The sequence below is a fragment of the Pterocles gutturalis genome, unplaced genomic scaffold (genome assembly GCF_000699245.1).
Source record: "Pterocles gutturalis isolate BGI_N339 unplaced genomic scaffold, ASM69924v1 scaffold11821, whole genome shotgun sequence".
Classification (NCBI taxonomy): Eukaryota; Metazoa; Chordata; class Aves; order Pterocliformes; family Pteroclidae; genus Pterocles; species Pterocles gutturalis.
In genome coordinates this window covers 3,173-22,720 of record NW_010105626.1, presented here as the reverse complement: position 1 = coordinate 22,720, position 19,548 = coordinate 3,173, and the positions used below count along the sequence as shown (strand labels likewise).

Here is a 19,548-nt window from a genome sequence, read left to right as displayed (position 1 = left end):
CTCCCCACGTTCAGTGTCTGTGCAGTACAGGTTGATGATATCTTTGACCTTTGTTGTTTTCAAATAACTTTGGTTCATAGTAGCTCTTCCCTCCTACCCTCTGATTAATCTGGCTTTCTAAGCTTTCTTTTAACATTGAGACAAAAGGTTTCAAATGGTCTTTTTCAAAAGTTATATGTCTAGGAAAGACCATTAGCATTCTTTTATTTTTGGGGAGCAGTCCTTAGCTGCTTTCTTCTCTGCCATTAAGGTTAAATTAAGCCTATACTGGCCACATCTTGAATAGTCACCCCCTAGGTGACAGAAGATGCATCCTCCAGTTGGCACAAGACACTTTTACGGCAAGCTTTTTCCGCAGTGTAGTCAATGTTACTGATGCTTTTGAATTGCCAATGAGTATCTGTCTATTTCTTTTCTCTCTCTGAAGGAGTGATCTTTTGACTTTAGAAGATAGCTCAGTCTAACTCAGACCAAGATGCACTCAAGAGTATTTTCTTCAGTAGCAGAGCTGTTTAAAGATGATCCCAGCCCTCTTGGCCCCTCCTGCTGTAATTTTCTGCCTCCTCAGTTAGACTTGTGCAGCTATTTTGAGGTTCATATGAGATCATAGACATGAAAGTGAAGGGAAAAGTGACAACGGTATTTTAGATTGAATCTGTTTCATTTTCCAGATCAGAGAATAACTCCACAAGTGATTACAGAAGCACAACTGTTTGTTGATAAACTGTGTTATGGGGTACAAAACAGCTGGAGGTGGTGGTGACAAGTGGTAATTTAATGAACTGTCTTTGTTCATGAAATTGCAATCCATCACAAAAAGCTGTATTTCGGGGCATTACCCACTACACTGCCTCATGGCTTTGTCAGCACAAATCTCCAGTCACAAGGAAGCCATGTCCAACTCCTTCTTTACATGCAAAGGTGTTCAGAGGCATGTCAGTATCAGTAGGCTGTTGGTACTGTAGGCATAAAATTGGAAGACTAAGTTACTGTCCATTTCCCTGTCTTGCGTGTGTCACGCTGTTAGCTCTAGTTACAGTTTAGTGTGAAGGCAAATGTTTATAGACAGTTTCTTCCTCTTGTTTGGAGAACATATGGATGGAAATGAACCGTTGATTTACAAATTTTACACAGACATAAATATAATAACTTAAAGCATGATGTTTCATTTGAAGTGGGTCATTATAGAGTGATTTTCTGGTATTGATGTTCAAGTAGTACCTGTGAATGGTATGCACTGAATCAAGTATGTTTCAATGTAATCTCTTCATTATTGCGGGTGGACTTCAGGGTTTTGGCTAGAGATACCTAGCTCTCTCTTTATTAAGAGGGCTTTTACAGCATTTAAGTGGTACCTGACAACAGTATTGTGGAGTGTAGGTAACAGCTAGTATGTTTTGAGGCACCAAACTTTCAGACAAATAATTCTTAAGCCTTTGGGACTTTGTAACAATACTGTTCATGAACTTCTTATGGTCAGCTACACAAATTAAATTAGCAGCACCTTTGACCAGGATAAATCCTATATGTCACTGAGAAACAATTTACACATACTAACTAGAAGATTAAAATTAGGATCCTTTTACATTGGTAAGATGGTGAAAAAGAAATGGAGATATACTGTGTTGTAAACCCTCTGTCAAATGTCTTATTTAGTCGTCATCACAGCTGTTGACAATGATGTGTGCATGCTCGCAAAGTGAAACCAGTCATTTCTCATTGACCTTTTCTGTCAGGAATGGCATCAGGAATAGATTGTGTGAGTGTGTTTGAACACAATGCTTTATGAAGAAGCTGATATTGCAAAATAATTGAGAAGTTAAGAAAATGTTCCAGTTTGGCAGCTTTAGAGATAATTATAAATTTGTTTGTATTCAGTATTCTTACATCCTTGTCTTCCACCTAGCCTGATAAATTATGCATGGCTATTAAGAAAGTAAAATTTTAAAAAATCTCTCAGTGTGCACATAGATTGTGTCTAGGCAGTTTTATTTTGCTGAATTTGAAAACGTGGACATTTTAACTTAAAATTCAGCTTTATTTTATGCTTCTATTTTATTTAAGGTAATAAAAAGAAAGGAAAAGATATTTCAGTGGAAAAATAAACTCTTTCTTAAAAACATTAAAATGTTAATTATCTAGAGGACATAAACATTAAAATTAAAAGCAAGAAACAGGGGTTTATAATTTAAACTATTGCCATAGATCCCAGGTATATATTTATTCATACTGAACTCCAACCATTTCATATACTTGCTTGTTTCTATGTAAGAAATAAAGCACCTACCACATTGTGGTCAGTGTAGGAAACTACATTTCTAACAGCTGTAATGAAGAAACAAAATATTTGTCATACTTTTAGGACAAGTAACCTAAAATTTACAAAGTTACGGTTTTTGAAATATTCTGCCGTTTAAAGAAATATTTGCTGTGGATGGGACAGCAGATGGGGTCCCTTATGGGGTAGGACAACACTTTTCATTCTGTATCAATAAAGTGCTTCCTATTATTCAGATAATTTAAAATATGTATAATTTAAGTAAAACAGTGGTTTTGAATCTCTTTAATTTTCTTCCCGTTCAAATATAATGCCAAGGAGACATAGTTGACAGCAGATTTGCTTTCTCAAAATGTTATTCAAGCTATGGGGACATTTTTGGTAGGTGGCAAAGGCAATTTGCTTTTGCAGTTAATTATACTTGTAATTTTGTGTTAGCAATACATTTCAGGAATAAATCTTTTATTGTGGAGTTACTTTCATAGAAACCAATGTGCTTTTCCAAGTGCTTGTTTGACTCACCTTTTCTTGTGTTATCATACCTGCTTATCCTATTTTTTTATTCTGTCTATATACACCATTTGAATTGTAGATAGCTTGTAGCACTTCTGACTCAATTTTATGCCCACAGTGCACTGTATGTATGAATTATAAGTGCTGTGTTCAAATGTTTGATTTTTTTTATAAATGAGATTCTGCAAGTCAATTAATTATAGTATGTGGTAACTTCTATAATTCTTTAATTTCATAGGTTTAAAAAAAATTCCAAACATGCAAGTAAATATTTTCTCCTTGTCTCTTTTACCTTTTCAGAATTTATAGAAAATTTCAGTACCTTTTAAATCCTCGTCAAGTTTATAGTCTTTCTGGAAATGGACCAATGCCAGGGTAAGTCTGTAGTTAATATTATTACCAGGAACTCATTTAATAAAATGCTACATAATCAAATGGACAGACTGAAGCACATATAGCGTATTTTGTATGTATCAACACTACAGACCTCTGAATGGCTGCAGAAATTTACAGGTATTATTTGTTTACATGTACAAATAAAACTGCATATCATATGTTTTACTGGTAACCATGAAGTACTCCATAAGAACTGCGGGATAAATTTCATTCTGTTTGTAGCTTTTACTGATACATCAACAACCCACATTCATGTGGGGGTTAATTTTATGTTACAAATATCAAGCAGCCTCAAAGACTGACCTACAGGGCATACATTTCTTTGACATAAACACATATGTGCATGCATGGATGTGTCTGTGTAATACATATATAGTGTACATATGTATATATTCTTATGCATGTCAGATATAGAATGTTGTTTCAAATTACAGTGGCTGCTCACTCCTTGTCAGTTCCATAATCTTGGGAATGTAGTGGGCACAAAATGACTGGACAGACTAGGTTATGCTGGCAGTGACTTTTTACAGGGACTGAAGTGTTGTCTGAACCAGGTAGTGTTGCAGTCTCTCACCGAGCATGCTTCTTAAAGGCTTCCTTCTGTTTTTCATTCATGTGAAGACAGTAGAATAGCAGTATATCTAATACCAACTTTTGCCACCTGAAATTGTCTCCTTTTTAAGTTGTGAGCGCTTTGGTAGAAGAAAACAGACAGACCAGCACTAAACATCTGATCTGTGCATCTGCGTGAATGTACTGGATGTTATTGAGTTATGTCAGTGATTTTACATCAGTGAGGAGAGTTGCAGAAGGATATTAGAAGTTACATGTTTGCTGACATGAAGCTTACACTGTTGTTTTGAATACTTTTTTTTTTATAATCTTGGGAGTTTTTATTTGTTTGGACTTTTTTTCTTATAAGTTGGAGGAAAATAAGATGAAGGTGGAAACGTATGGGGTTTGTGCCTTGATTTCAGTTGTCACAGATATGTTACTGGAAAGGGTATGCTCTGACAGCTTCTGCCAGTACTTCTGGCTTTAAGGCCAAACGTACAGGAAGCTATTCTCACTTAAACCAGTTCTACATCAGCTGTGCATTCATTTATTGTGTTAAACTTGGGATGTGTATAACATGGATGAAAGTGAAACACAGATTGGGCCCACTCCTTTCTGAAGGTAAGATTCTTAGGACATCTTGCACTAAAGTGTGGCTCATGTGCAACCTGCAGAATGGTGCAAAACCTGCTCAAAAAAAGGAAATAATGGTATGCACTATTTCTTTCATGCCTTTAATTTTATCCTGTACCTGAATGCTGGTGCATATCTTGACACATATGACAAATTTAAGTAATCTTAGTCCAAAAAGTAAGTAGACTAGAAAAATTGCAGAAACTTATTTCAGGAATTTATAAGAAATTTTAACTGACACAAAACTAGTAACTAATATTGTTTTGTATATAAAAGCCATACTAGAGATTGAGATAACTTTTAAAGCAACTGAAATATTTTTGTTCAAATTCATCTTATTTCATTGAACCTTTAAAAAAAAAAATCAAACCCTCTTTACTGACTGCATTTCTGTCCATTGCTAACTTTTGGATTTCATGTAACTTGTGATGTAAAGGAAAATGTATTTTAATTAAGAAGCACAAGAGGGCAGTGTTAAGTTCAAACTGAAACTGCACTGGAGCGATTTAAACTTTAGTCTTTGAACCAGGACAGTGTTTTTTAGAAAATATTATCAATTTCTCTTCCTATTAAGAATTGAGATAGTTTTACTTCAGAGTCACTTTGAAGAAATTTCTAATTAATTTTCAAACAGACACTGAATTTTATTAAGCTTGTTTTGGTATATTTTTTATTCATTCCACAGAAATAAATAATCCTAAATTCACAGTTTATCTCCTGCCATCACTTCTTGCCCCTGGCAATACTATGTAGGCAGCATATAATCTGTCTCTTAAACAAGTAGTTGAATAAACTCTGTATTTCACTTACCAGTCTATGTTTCCCTTTCTGTGAGGGTGGGATTACCTAATAAAACCTGCCCATCCATCCGTCCACTTGTTCATCCATCTCTATAATGCCAGTTTTACTGGATTGTCAATCAAAATACTACCTTCATTTAATATTGTTGTATGTGTCATTTAGATGGAAATCAAACAGAGTGGGGGATTGTACAGCACAGAGAAAAATAAAAGTGCATTCTTCATGACAATTACTGTTACTTAGCGGAAAGGGATAAACATAATGTATATTTATTTTAAAGCATTTATGATTATTGTAATACATTATAGTTGAGACCATTTTGAGATTTTCTTTTGTCTTTTGAATATTAATTTTAGATATGTTTACTCAACCTATAGAATGTTTATAGTTTTAGGGTAGAATTTGCATGTCTTTTGTAGAATCAAGCTGCCTGGTTTAACTCACCAGTACGTGTTTTTTATTTATGATGGTATTTTTCTCTTGGGCTGCTGTCATCAACCAGGAAGACAACATTCACAAGTTTTCTGACTTGAGTTCCAAACATCTGTGGCTAACATGAATACATATTTCCAGTTCATTTCTGTCAAAAATCTAAGTATCTCCTGTTTAGATAATGGGGAGAAAGACAAGAGAACAAGGAGACCAATAAAATCCTAAATCTTAGTGGGACTGTGAAACTGCTTGTTTTTTTCTTAAAGTCGACAGCTCAATCACTCGGTCTTTCATTTTTCCTGTTCAGTGGGATAACCATGTTCTTTCACACGGAAATGTGTTGGAATAAAGGGCTCGTTAGCAGACCTGAGCTGGAACAGAGTTAAAATCATATTTTTTCGGAAGATGAAGGGCCACTAGCAGAGTCCCGTGTTTGAATTTCTTTGAAATCTGAAAATTATATATTTCATTTTCCCTTTCAATCCTCTCCCTTGAAAAAAACCCAACCAAACAAACAAAAAACCAAGCCAACCAAACAAAAGAAAACCAACAATAAAGCCCCAGAAAAAAACCAAACCAAACCCCACCTTTTGTAATACCAGTTATTGTGCATTTTTTTAATAAATATTCTGCCATGTAGCAGGTCAACAGAAAAATATTTTGAACAAGTTGACAATGGATTTTAGTATTGCTATCTGAATGTACAATTACTCAAGTGGATGTGTGACCTACTTTCATAATAGATGGGGCGGTACTCAGAGGACTTCAGGGACAGCAACAAAGGTGTTTCTTGTAGCTTTTTAGCATGCCTAAACTAAGGTTTTGGGAACTTTTTATGTCAAGACTTGTGTAAATCTCTATTAAAAAAATATGTACCTGATGCAAATAAATCACACATCAGCCGACTCTCCGCCATTGATTCCTTTCCAACAACAGAAACTGACCTGCTGTGAGGTCTGAAAATCAAGGAGCTCTCAGCCAAAGAGCAACAGTACACTTTAAACGCTGGTATAATAATTAACGGTTTAGACACTCTTTATCTGGGAGTAGAGAGATATGGGTGAGCTGGAGAAACCCTGTAAGCTCTGCAGCTGAACACAGGTGTAAAAGGTAGACTGCAGTTACAGACTGCCACAGTTAACAAAGTGACGTGAAAATTGCCAGGCTGATACATTGTGTAATTTGTGCCGAGCACCTGTGTTTTTAGCCTTGAAAAGAGTTTCCCTGTTTGGTTGTTATATCTCTATAGGAGTCTTCTACTTCTGACAACAACTGTTATTGTGGATTTAATGATCTTGAAGAATCTGAAATTCAGTTATTGTTCACCTCACAGAGAGGTAAATAATAGCTGGATGAATAGCAGTCCAGCCACAGACGCACATGACTCTGTAGAGAGGTCACCACTTCACAAAGGCTTTGTCCCTCTGAAAAGGCTCCTGTGCCCTTAAGTCTATTATTTAAAATGTCTAATTTATGTTATTTTTATACTCTATTATAGAAATTATATCCACAAAAGTTGTATTTCTTTGTAACTCCCTTAAGCATTTAATTTGGAGATATATTTTTTTTTTAATTCTACCCACAAGTTTGCCTCAACAGGCCTTTTTAAATCTTAAATTCTGTCCACTTAAAAGATGCCCGAGAAAGGCAAACTGAATCCCTGCAACTTACTCTGTAATTTTGTTGGGAATCTACAGCACCTGGGCCTTTATAACTTCACAAAGCAATAGGCCTATTTTGAAAATTACACTATTTTCCCAGATTATTGGAATTGATTGCTAGAGCATTTCTTTGCTGTTGGACATTTGGAATATACAGAGTGTTCTGGGGAGACATATACACCAAGAATATTTTTAGAAGATAATAACTGCATAGTTATTTTCTCCTGAACAAAACCTTGAACCTGCTCCATATTACTTTGGAAGAACTAAATTTTTGACAAAGAATGGCAAAGCTGTACTGGGTTACTTGTAGCCTAATGATTAAAGTTACAGTTGTGCACCATAAATCAGTAGTACATAGAACTCAGTAAGTCTTGACATGTGAAACTTAAACCTTGGCTTTAGAGATATAATTTAAACAGCTGTTTATCAGTATTTGTACTTGTATGACATCTGTGGTGTTCGTTGCATACATAGCACAATCATTAAATATGTAAGTATCACCAATTTCCACTCTCAGTCTAGACTTCCAAAGTTGTGAGCCAGATTCCTTCATCTCTCTCTTAACCACTGTAATTGTTCAGTAGTGAGTTTGCCACACCCTTACAGCCTTTGAGACACATCCTTTAGCCTATTTATCAGTTTCCTGTTCTGTCCTGGCGTTCTTGAACTGGCTCTCTTTTCTTGATCACTCCAAAATAAGCTTTTGACTATCACAGTTAAGTTACTTCTGAACATATGACATCCAGCATCTTTCTTCCACCCACTGTATTGATTCTTTTTTTCCTACAGATGGTTCTGTATTTCTCACAATTCTGCAAGGCTGCTATCCACCTTGTGGGTATTATGCAGATTAAAAAATATATATATATTCTTTCAGGAACCATAGGTTTGACACTATCATTATTGTTCAATATCTGTATCAGAATTATTTGGGGCCATCTACTGACTGCTATACTGTGGAAATAGGTTAGTGTACATCTTAAACAATAATTAAGGAAAACCCAATTTTTGGTTGGACAGGGCTTTGAGCAACCTATATAGTGAAAAACATCCCTGCCTGTGGCAGAGGAGTTGGACTATATGATCTTTCAAGGTACCTTCCAACCCAAACCATTTAATGATTCTATGATATTAATAGAATTTTTCAGTGTGAAGTATGTCATATGGACCAGTGTTTTCAGTATTGGGTACCTGACAGTAAAATGTCCCCTGTATTTATGGAGTCCCTCAATATTCCCTGTGATCACACACTGAAGGACTGGGATCTTGTTTTTCTAAACATGCAAACATGGGTTTTAGTGAGCCTGTGATTTGAAATTGGCAGTCACCTGTATCTTTAGAAAATATGAACTGAAAACAATATCTTTGTCTGCAAAATATACATCTACCAGTTAACTTTTGCACATTAAAATGCCATTCCAGGAGAGGAATATCTTGCCCCATGCAATGATAAACTGGATTTACTGAAACTGTTTTTATCCAAGTGATTTACTGGAATTACAGTGTACAGAAAACTGAGAGTTGTAATGAGGTTAAAGTGTGTGTGTTGTCCAGTTATGTGGCCAGCTCAGCTTGGCAGTCCAGAAGAGGAAAAACTGTTTAGTTTTAATTCATATACTTGGGTAAATACTATTCATCAGGGATTGTATTTGCTTTGTTTAGTAAAATGATGAGAATATGGTCATACAATAAAGGAGTAAACATCGAAACAATGCAATTGCTTTGTCTTTAAACTTGATACTTTTCCTCTGGACAGTTAGTTTAACAACTATCTGTGGTGAGTCGCACATCTGAATTGGTGAAATTACTAGATAGTGAATTCACAAGTGGACAAAGTTTCTAAGTTATAGGGTTCACCTGGAAGTGTGAGATATCTGTCAGATTGGCCCTTTGTCAACATAAATCCGTTAATGAAGGTTTAGCAGGCTCTAATTTGCTTTGAGATGATGATATTTAGGGTAAATATTTATCTGTGATTCACTTCAATTCACACACAGTGTTAAGTTCTATTCCAATATGCAAATGTCATACAGTTCACTTGTAATTATCAAACTGGTAAGTTACAGGTACCATTCAAGTAAATTTTGATAATATTACTGTATTTGATTTAGGTCATGCTTTATGAATAATAAATATTTGTTGAATTTAATGATTTTACATATTTATTGATTCAATATTATTGTCTCAATACCTTTAAGGCCAGCTTACTTTATTACTGCAAATATAGAAGTTTTGAAACAGAAGTCATAACAAATAACTTTTGAGGTTTTGAGCAACCTGGTCTAGTGGAGGGTGTCCCTGCCCATGGCAGGGGGGTTGGAACTTGATGATCTTTAAGGTCCTTTCCGACCCAAACCATTCTATGATTCTATGAATTTTATGATTTACAGAAAACTGTATTAATAATGCAGGGCTTCTGAAGTCCTCTGTCTTGCAGCTGATTACAATTAGGTGCAAGTATTGTAATTGTCAAAGTTCATATACTGTGTATAGTGATGTTGACTGAGAAGCTAGGAGACAAAATTTTACTGATCATCTATTTCTAAATTATTCTCCTTTCCCAAAAACTAAATCCAAGTTACTCAGGGGTAACTGTAAAAGCAGCTCAGTAAAAACAAGGGTTTAAGCCACAACAGCTGAAGTAGCTCTAATGCCATTTAGAGTATTTAAGAGAAAATTTCTCTAACATAGACTGTTACTAAGTTCTGTTACCTTTTTTTGCAATTTGTTCTCTGCAGTGGAGAAATTTAACAAGTTAAATAATGTTTTTATATCCACTGATAATTTGCGATTTACCTTATGTTTAGCTGATACCTATCCTGAGATGCCAGTATCAGTGGATTATTCTTTGCCTGTGCTATTGACAGTTTTAATTTTTGCTTCCGCTGTGAGTGCTAATGCCATTTAGAGTATTTAAGAGAAAATTTCTCTAACATAGACTGTTACTAAGTTCTGTTACCTTTTTTTGCAATTTGTTCTCTGCAGTTGACAGTTTTAATTTTTGCTTCCACTGTGAGTGAAGGAGACTGGCTGAATGATTTCATGCAGAGCTGTTGTTATGCTGCCTTGTGTGGCTGAGCACCTGAAATCTCTGCATAGTGCACTGCTTCTGGGTATGAGAGAAAAAGTCATGTGCCTAAATGGAAAGCATTGCTACTTATGTTTTAAAGTAGTTTTGCTGTGAGTGGGACAGGATTTTTTTAAAAAATCTATAAGAATAAGGGTGTGTGTGTATCTGTGCATAAATCAATTAAATGCATGATTCAACAGCAGATTCATCCCTCTTGCACTGGTGTTTTATTAATAAATAATTTCTCTGTATTCATATGGATTTGATGAGGTGATTATGAGAAACTGAATTAGGGTATTATAGTAGCTGAAACAGTTGCCATCTTTCAGGTGGAAATTACTAATTTATCAGCAGAAACTCAATAATTGCCTGTGTCTGTGATCCTTGTGTCTGGCAAAATAAAATAAAAATAGACTACTATCGAATACTTTCAGTGGTTTAAATTTATTTGTTTTACTTCCAGCAGATAGGAAACTGGATCAGGGAAGACTAAACAAGGTCTATTTACAAAGGAGCTATTGAGATGAAGATATTTATTGACAGGTTTTCCAGCTCGGTCTTATGACTGAGCCCATTTGCTATGTTAATTATTGGCCATGGACTAAGAACTATGCATATGCTTATGAAATCTGTAGAATGTGAAAGGTGGGAGATATTGTTAAAAAAAAAAAAAAAAAAGGGAAGCTGCAGTTTAATGATATAAGAATTCAATTGTCAGTCAAGAATTAGATGTTCTTGTCAATTCTGATGATAGAAATACAAATACAATAATCTCTTGTAATCCACATTTAGGGATTGGTTGTATTGACCTTTCTTAGTAGAAAGAAAAATGGTTAATTTTTCAGAATCATCTAACAATTTATCTAGCTAACATTCTGCTGTTTTTAAGGCCTTAGTATGCAGCCACAGTTTTTTTTTTTTGTTTTATTTTGGGGTTTTTTTTGTCTTCCTGTGGATTATTAGAATTGTGGCTTTTCATCTTTTATTCACAAATGTATCAGGAGTTTTGTTTGTACTGTGGCAGGAGATGTTAGTGTGAGTTCTGCTGATCTTCATTATTGCTTTCATGCCAGTGATCGAATGGGTGTGACTTGGGTTACAGTCTGTACCAGCCTGATGTTCTTATGTACCATTCCCGCTCTGCTGACTTATGTTAAATGGTGTAGGAAAGCTTTTAATGATAATGCCTATAAAAATCAAATCTGTATAAAATAATGTTTACCTGTTCTCATATCCATAAAGAAAAGAGGATTTTTTTTTCAGTGGCAATATTTTTCTTAATTGAAAAAAAAAATGAAAATAATGTCTTGTATTAAGTGATTCAGTGTGAGTTATAGTGCAAACAATTTGATACCAATAGAATACATGTTTTGAAGTTTCTGATTTACCAGTTTCTCATGTCCTATTTAGTTTCTGTCAAGGTTATTGACATAATTTCTGTAAAAGTTATTGATGTAATGGACATCTCTCCTTTGTACTTAGCACAATATCACAAGTATGATATTAAGTAAAGAGTAATCATCTAAATTGTTAAAAAATAATAATAGTTTTTTTTAAAGTAGAGATAATTTTTTGGGGGAAGAGACCCATTGTAAGTACTGTTTTATATTTTTTATGTTATTTGTTGTTTATATTATATACCTACAATTCTTATACAATTTTAGAAATCAATTCAATAAAATAGCACTGAATTTTCTATTCTGGTCCTTTACCTTAGTCTGACAGTGCACAAAGCCTTTACGATGACCTCAATTTTTTTTATTTCCACTTCAAACCACTTTTACGAAGTTCTTCTCCAAGAATTCTTTTGTTCAAACTGTATAAAAATGTTCTGTGGATAAGAGGTAACAGGTGTTATTAAAACACTAATTGACTAAAGCTGTCTTGATAGGTAATACTTACTCTTTACCTTAAGTTCTATTAAGATACCTTTCAAATTCTTTCTTTAAAATTATAACATTTGCTGAGTTTGAATGAAATCTTATAAACAGAAAACCATGTTCCCTTCCCAGCTCTTAATGTAGGCTGCACATTCTAATTCAGTGAATGAGATTTATTTACATATATAATTATATAACTATACTTGATTTTATAAATTAATTTCATTTTATAAATATTTATTTTATTTGTTATGGTATGTTTGTACGCACTGTATATATGCAAATATATGATGTAAGGTATATTATATTTTATTTTTTGTATATTTTATGTATTATATATTGATATAATGAGTATTTCATTTTTATGTTTAAGTTTATAAAAAGAAAAAGTCATGTGAACTTAATGCTGTACTATGACATGGTTTGGAAAATTCACTGTGTATGAATATAAAGTGTTCCAGTGGAAATATGGATGAAGCTCATTGAGAATTTTTTTGACAATATGGTTTTGTCAGATTCTTCAATCCTCCACTTTCTTGGGAAGTTATACTTTTTTGATGAATATTAAATGGACAGTCAAAACAAAAAGAATGTTTGATAGTCATATGGTGAAGATGCTTGTTTATAAAAAGGGAGACAGAGGTTTAGGTCTATGTTCTGTATATCTGAATTAATGGTAGCATCGACCCTTTACTTTTGGTGTTGGTTATTTTATTTGTTTGTTTATTTGTTTTTTCCAGACTTTCTTTTTGACATCTGTTATGTGTGGTAGAAATGCTTAAGTATGTATAGAAGTTAGTACCCTACTGTCACCTCTGGGCTATAATTTGATTTTAAATTAATTTGAAATACCCTTAGTACTGGAAGCAATACAGGCCCAACTCATTGGGTCGGAGTGGGAATGCTGGTCATGGGAGGCATTTGTCTTTTTGCCAGGTCTCATGAAGTAACAGAGATGCACACCTGTGGGCCAGGGCATCTCTCAGTGCCCACTCTTACACTGGTAGGAGGTGACTTCCAGCAGAGGGCTTTTCAGCACATATTCTCATTAGATGTATTGTCCAAGTGTACCGAGTCAGATTTGGCACGATGTTTTGGATCAGAGGAGATCCTACAGCATTTGTCCTGCGGATGTGTGAAGTAGAATGTAAGAGGTGAGAAGGGCAAAGCAGAGTTTAATACAGAATGAGTAAGCATCCTTCAGACTTTCTACTTGACACTTGAAATTACCTAAGAGCTCTTCTGAGCAGAGAAAATTAGAGTAGGACAACAATGTGATGGCCTTAATTCTATGTAGCTTTGCTAACCTTGAAATTCTGGTCTAAAACCAATAGAACAAGAAGTTGTCCTGTCATCTTCTACATCTTAAATAACATTTTTTGACCATTATGCTTTTTATTTCCTTCTCCCATGCTCTTTCTTCTACTCTGTAGTTTTTCATGTGTTCCTGAATTTATCAAGAGGCCTAAAAGAATGTTTAAAACTTTCTAGGGAGAGGAACACCATTCTCTGTGCAGCATTAAAATTTCATATGGAAAATAGCTCGAATTAAACACTTGCAAGTTATTGTGTAAATTTATTTGTATTTAAGAATTTGGGTACAATGTACTAATTATACGTTATATATGAGATTGCAAACTGGAAATCAGATCTGCTCACTAGTGTATAGAATATGCATTAAGATGTCAGTGACACTAATCAATTGAATATATGTGAATGTATGTATACACACGTGTATATAGTAATTCAGCAAAATTACTAGAAGGTTTTTGTCTAGTCACAATTTATATGTAAAGAATAAATTCATCATGTGTCAAAGGTTCTCCTGAAAAGGTGCTTTTAAATTTTAAATATTGCAGCTTAGAATTGTTTTAATATATCCTCACTTTTCAGCATTATGGAACATTGGTATTGAATTAAGTGGATAATGAGGTCATGATACTGTCCAGCACTCGATGGATATGGAAGCAGAAATAGCCAGGCAAATATTATGAAAGCTATTTCACTTTGAAAATATGATTTGTAGGATGATGGAATGGGGGCATTCAATTGGATGCTTACTCATTTTGTATTAAAACCTGGTGCAAAGTTGTTTTTATCAACCACAAAGTGCTCAGCTTATTGTGTATTTGTGTACTATCAGAAATATGCTGTTTTCATATGCTTTTGTAGCTAGCACCTCACAAGGAAATGTTGGGGCTAATACATTTAGCCACCTTAGACTTTTCTGTCTTGAGAGACCACATATCCATTTACAACTAAGTAAACAGATAATGTTTTCTGACAATAGTTTCAAACAAGATTTGAACTAAGACAAAGATTTGCATTAACAATCAGATCCAAGCTATTTCTAGTATTAGTGTGCCATAATAACCCTTGAATTAAAAATTTCATATTAATTTTTTCAGATAATACAGTGTTGGATTATATTTGTCTAAAAAATTAAAGCGTGGGCAGAGGTGATTATTGTTTCAAGTGTTCACTTGCCATTTACTATTATATGAAATGTTTTAAGCCATCAAAGGTTTCCATAATACACAATGAATTTATGATAATTAAATAGATATCTTCATTTACTGTTTTTAGGTTAAATTTTTTCCGAGATGTTCCTGACTTCAGAGTGCTAGCATGTGGTGGAGATGGAACAGTAGGCTGGATTTTGGATTGCATAGGTAATCAATAGCATTTACAAAGTTTTGCTTGACTCATGTTTTTCATTTTGCTGCTCTTCTCTATATACCAAAGTATGGATACAGCTATTTCAAATAAGATCTTGTTCATGTAAATTTTTGAAATTTACTAGTTTGGGACATCAATGTTTTTCAAGGTATTAAAATCGCAAAGGATATTCAAAATCCCTAGAGAATTCTGGTGTTTCTGGATTTCCAGAAAGCAAGAAATTTGAATCAATCTATTTTAATTTAATTTCAAAGTCTGTTTCCCAAACTGAATCAAATCTTTCTAACTTGAGCCTTTCTTCCCTGATGTACTGATATACAGAATCTTAACTAAGAGAAAAGCAAAAAGAAAAGGGAGAAGAAAAAAGGAAAGAAAAGGAAAAAAAAATCAACATCAACTCTTCTCTCCTCAGTTTGAGACTTTTAATTTTTTTAATTATTCTATTAAAGATTACATTGTCTTAAAGATTTGCAGTTCACTGGTATTGTGAATGTTAAATCTTCCTAAAGTATTGGTGAGAGAAATTGATAAATAATGAGATGTCCCTGCCATATCCATTGGATATAGAAACTCCTGCTGAGAATTGCTGATAATTGTGCGTTATTCTATGAACAAAATAGCTGGCCGCTTAACTGTTCAAGTATAACTTTTAAACTAGACATACTACTCATTTCAATTAAATGGGGAATTTGACAAACTATATATTTGAAATATTATGCCTGCGGGATAGATGCCCCACTTCCAGCTTTCTAGAAAGCTGTATTTTTTGACTGGGTTTTCTCATTGGATTTTGACCATAGATCCTTTGACTTGAAATGCTAGAAAAGTACCGGTAAATAGTTAAAAGACACTCTAAGTTCATACATTTCAAAACGTTGCATAGTAAATACAAAATATCAACTTAGAAACTTGATCAGATAGATCAATGCTCATTTTGAATAGCAGGTTTAATTCCTGATGGACAAACCCCTGGTGTTCGTTCCAGGAAGTTGTTGGTAATGGTGCTCACGTGTAGACACAAATCCAAGTGAATACACAGGTAAACACAAATTTGGTCACCCAGATGAAAAAGTAAAAGATTCATCTTATTATTCATGCCCTTAACTATCACTTTTTTTGCATTCCTAACTGTGAATGGCAGAGCTGAGAGCAACAGAGAGCACAACATATTGAGTCTTGGAAAGATCTTGAGTATAATTTTTTATGAATGTTTATCATACTGATGGGTTACAAAAGTCCTTGTGATGACAATTGAGTAAATTAGGATTAAGGATTGAATATTGACTGGAGAAGGGGCAGCATAATGGAGTGGCTTGGTGAAATGCTTGCTGCTAAGCAGGCAGCATAATCTAGTGTTTCCCTGAAAAAAATCCTAACACAGTTACTCTAGCAGTACCACACAGATTTATTTTTTTTTCTTAGTTATGTTTTTCCTTCTTTATTCACAGAGAAAGCGAACTTGATTAAGCATCCTCCAGTTGCTATCCTGCCTCTTGGGACTGGCAATGATTTAGCAAGGTGTCTGAGATGGGGAGGAGGTAAACACAAATTAAAATACAATACACTGTGTAATTAAAAGGAAAAAAAAAACTAACTTCTGCATCAAAGTCTACTCTCAACATTTGTATTTCTTATGATGTATGTAAAAGACCTTTATCACCTTTTGTCTTTTTGGAATTAGCTGTCTGTAAATGTTACATGAACGATTTTATAGATATTAAAGGTTGTGATCACTCTTCATACCTTGTTTGTAGATGCTGCTGACACCAAAAAGGCTCCAAGGTGCAATGAGAGCAGTATATAGCTATTTGTCTGGCTTTTTACCATCTGTATTGCACTTATGTTTTTAATCAATACCTTACAAAGGGACTATTCTTAAATGGATTTTAATTGGTGCTGTTCTGAAAGGGTTACTGAGAACAGCTAATAATGAGTTTGGACTGGTTTTGTCTTTTTTAATATTCATAAATATTAAATGAAAAATGTGTCTCAATCTCAGATTAGTTCATTTGGTCCACTCCTCTTCTCTTCTCCTACAGAAGATTACAGACAATAAATACTGTGGTGCTATTTATCAGGAAAAGCAAAGGCAAAGAATGCTGAAAGAATATGTGAAACCTTTAATACCCTTTGCATCCTTTCTTGGATGTATAGAGCCTTACTGTCAGGCCCTCCAATGACTTATTTCCATTCAGGATTTGCATTATAGGATAACTTGAAAGAGACACAAAGTAGAAAGTCTTGGGCAAGACTCAGTCTCTGGTGAAAGCATGTCAGTTTATGGGCTCACAGCCAGTTCTATTTCAGGGCTTGGTTGTTTCAGTTGAGATGTTGTGTATTGGCTATTTATTTGGAACTTCTCAGCCTTTATAGATATCTCTTCCTTCTTCTGTCTTATCACAGCAAATTTCCTTTCCAAATGACTATCTGACTTGTTACCAGATAGCAAATTCTCAGTAGTTTCCATGCTATAGAACTTCTTTGTTAACCAGAACATTTTGTCAAATCATTTGAGGACCTCCTTTATTTTTGTTGTCATGACTGGTGATTATTTATTCAGATAGTCTTAGAAAAAAAAAACAAAACAACCCATAACCCAATCAAATCATCCTTTAGTCACTTTCTGAACAGTTCATAGAGTAGAGTCATAGAATAATTCAGATTGGAAGGGGCCACAGGAAGTTACTAGTCTGATCCCCTGTTCTCAGCTATGAGAGCATTTGATTACATTAGTCAGGACCTGTCCTTCCATTTACCTTTGTTTTTGAGTGATTCCATCTGGACTAAAGTATAAAAAGATTGTATGAAAATATTCTGGCTTTCATCATTCTTTGCCCAGTTGCTTTGTGGTAGGCAATGCCATAAAAGATTTTATGGAAGTTCCGTAGATGGGAGAGGAGACAGGGCTTCCGGAAACTAAGTTGCTCGTGAGTGATGTCAGGGATGCAGACAAATGCAATTGTGCATGCTGCTGTTATGCAGTGGTTGGCAGTAACTAACAAAATCAACCATACAACCATAAAGAAATCAGTAGGTTTTGAGCAGGGAGGCTTTGAATAGCTTTGGTTGCTAAAACTGTTAATGACCCAGGAAGTATATGTTGCTTGAATATGAACATTTATTTCTGATTTGAAGAAGGAATAAATCCACAGATCTTGGTTATCTATTACAGTCATTTGGTGTGAATAGTATTCAGAACTGAACACATCACTTAGTAAAATCCCTGCAATTTTTACAAGTGCACACACACGTACTCTACATTGTCTATGGTCAGGAGTGTGTAAACAAGTTCTCTACTGAGTTTAGTATACAGTGTAGTGAACTACTACTACCAATGAATTGCCTAAAGACATGTGAGTGCTTCTTGGCAAGTAAGAGGAAGATCTCTCTACAGAGCAAGATGAGGCTCATAAAGATGTTGAAAGATGGAAAAATGTTAGTTCTGCTGATAAGTCCTCAGTTATGGATTTAAAATTTTGGATTTGTTATGTTGAATCACATTGAAACAATCAACAGAAAACAGTAGACAGCTTTTAACCTTTCAGTCTCTTGTCAGACTTTAATCAGACAAACCTACTGTATGTCTTTCTTCCATAAATTTTGAAATCAAAGGAATTTAAATATTATTATTATTTCATAGCAAGAACATTTTCCAAAGTGTTTAGCTTTTTGGATAACTGTTATAATTGTTCGGAAAATCCAAGGGATTGTCAAGATTTGAAGATGAAATTATTTTCTCCCATGTAAATATGATGCCCAGTGAAATATGTAGAATTAATCAAAGTTTGCATTAATTTAGCTGAGTGCAGAAATCAGCTTTGTATTTGTACTCCTTTTAATAACAGGTGCTGAAAAATAGTGAATACTTCAAACACCATCTTGCTTTTTCAGGTCTTATATGCATAGTTTTCCTTTTTCCAGTCATAGAATCATAGAATAGTTTGGGTTAGAAGGGACCTTTAAAGGTCCTCTAGTTCAACCTCCACTGCAATGAGCAGGGACATTTTCAACTAGATCAGGTTATTCAGAGCCCCATCCAACCAGACATCTAGAAAGAGAAACTTTATTATGCTTGATTAAAAAAAGATTTTCATGTTTTGCTAGGTTATGAAGGTGAGAATTTGATGAATATCTTAAAAGACATTGAGAACAGCTCTGAGATTTTGCTGGACAGGTGGAAATTCGAAGTAATACCAAACGATAAAGATGAGAAAGGAGACCCAGTGCCTTACAACATCATCAATAACTACTTTTCTATTGGTGTGGTAAGACTTATGCATATCTTTAAGTGATTTTCTTTTTCTGTTTGGAATAAATATTTGCATTGCATGTCTTCAAGTGAAGAATTGTTGGCTACAGGTCATTTATGATGATATATTGCTGGTGAAATTAATACATAGATGACTGACAGCAATTTACATGAATTTACTTTCACAGATTCAAACCAGAATTATTTTTCACGACCTTCCACCTTCCCATCTATAAAGAAGATATTTGTGTCATTCCAAATGGTTAACGAGCAGCCGTAGCACTAAATTTATATTGTCATTATGAAGGTCCTATAAAAATATAAAAGAAAGCTAATCGCTTAATAAGAATTCTAAGTAACCTTTTCCGTTAGTATTCACATAATCAGAACTGTTTAAA

The 19,548-nt window shown here is 34.3% G+C and overlaps 1 protein-coding gene across 1 annotated transcript in view; it reads left to right on the top strand.

Moving 5' to 3' along the window:
- The window catches only part of DGKB (diacylglycerol kinase, beta 90kDa), a gene marked incomplete at both ends in the record, with an annotated part of 92,675 nt that extends 73,509 nt beyond the window's left edge, over nt 1-19,166 (top strand). The window contains 4 exons of the mRNA XM_010087468.1: nt 3,092-3,166; nt 14,809-14,894; nt 16,350-16,439; nt 19,006-19,166. Of these exons, the coding sequence (XP_010085770.1) occupies nt 3,092-3,166; nt 14,809-14,894; nt 16,350-16,439; nt 19,006-19,166 (412 nt within the window). The remainder of the gene's footprint in view (nt 1-3,091; nt 3,167-14,808; nt 14,895-16,349; nt 16,440-19,005) is intronic.
- Between the last annotated feature and the right edge of the window lie 382 nt (nt 19,167-19,548).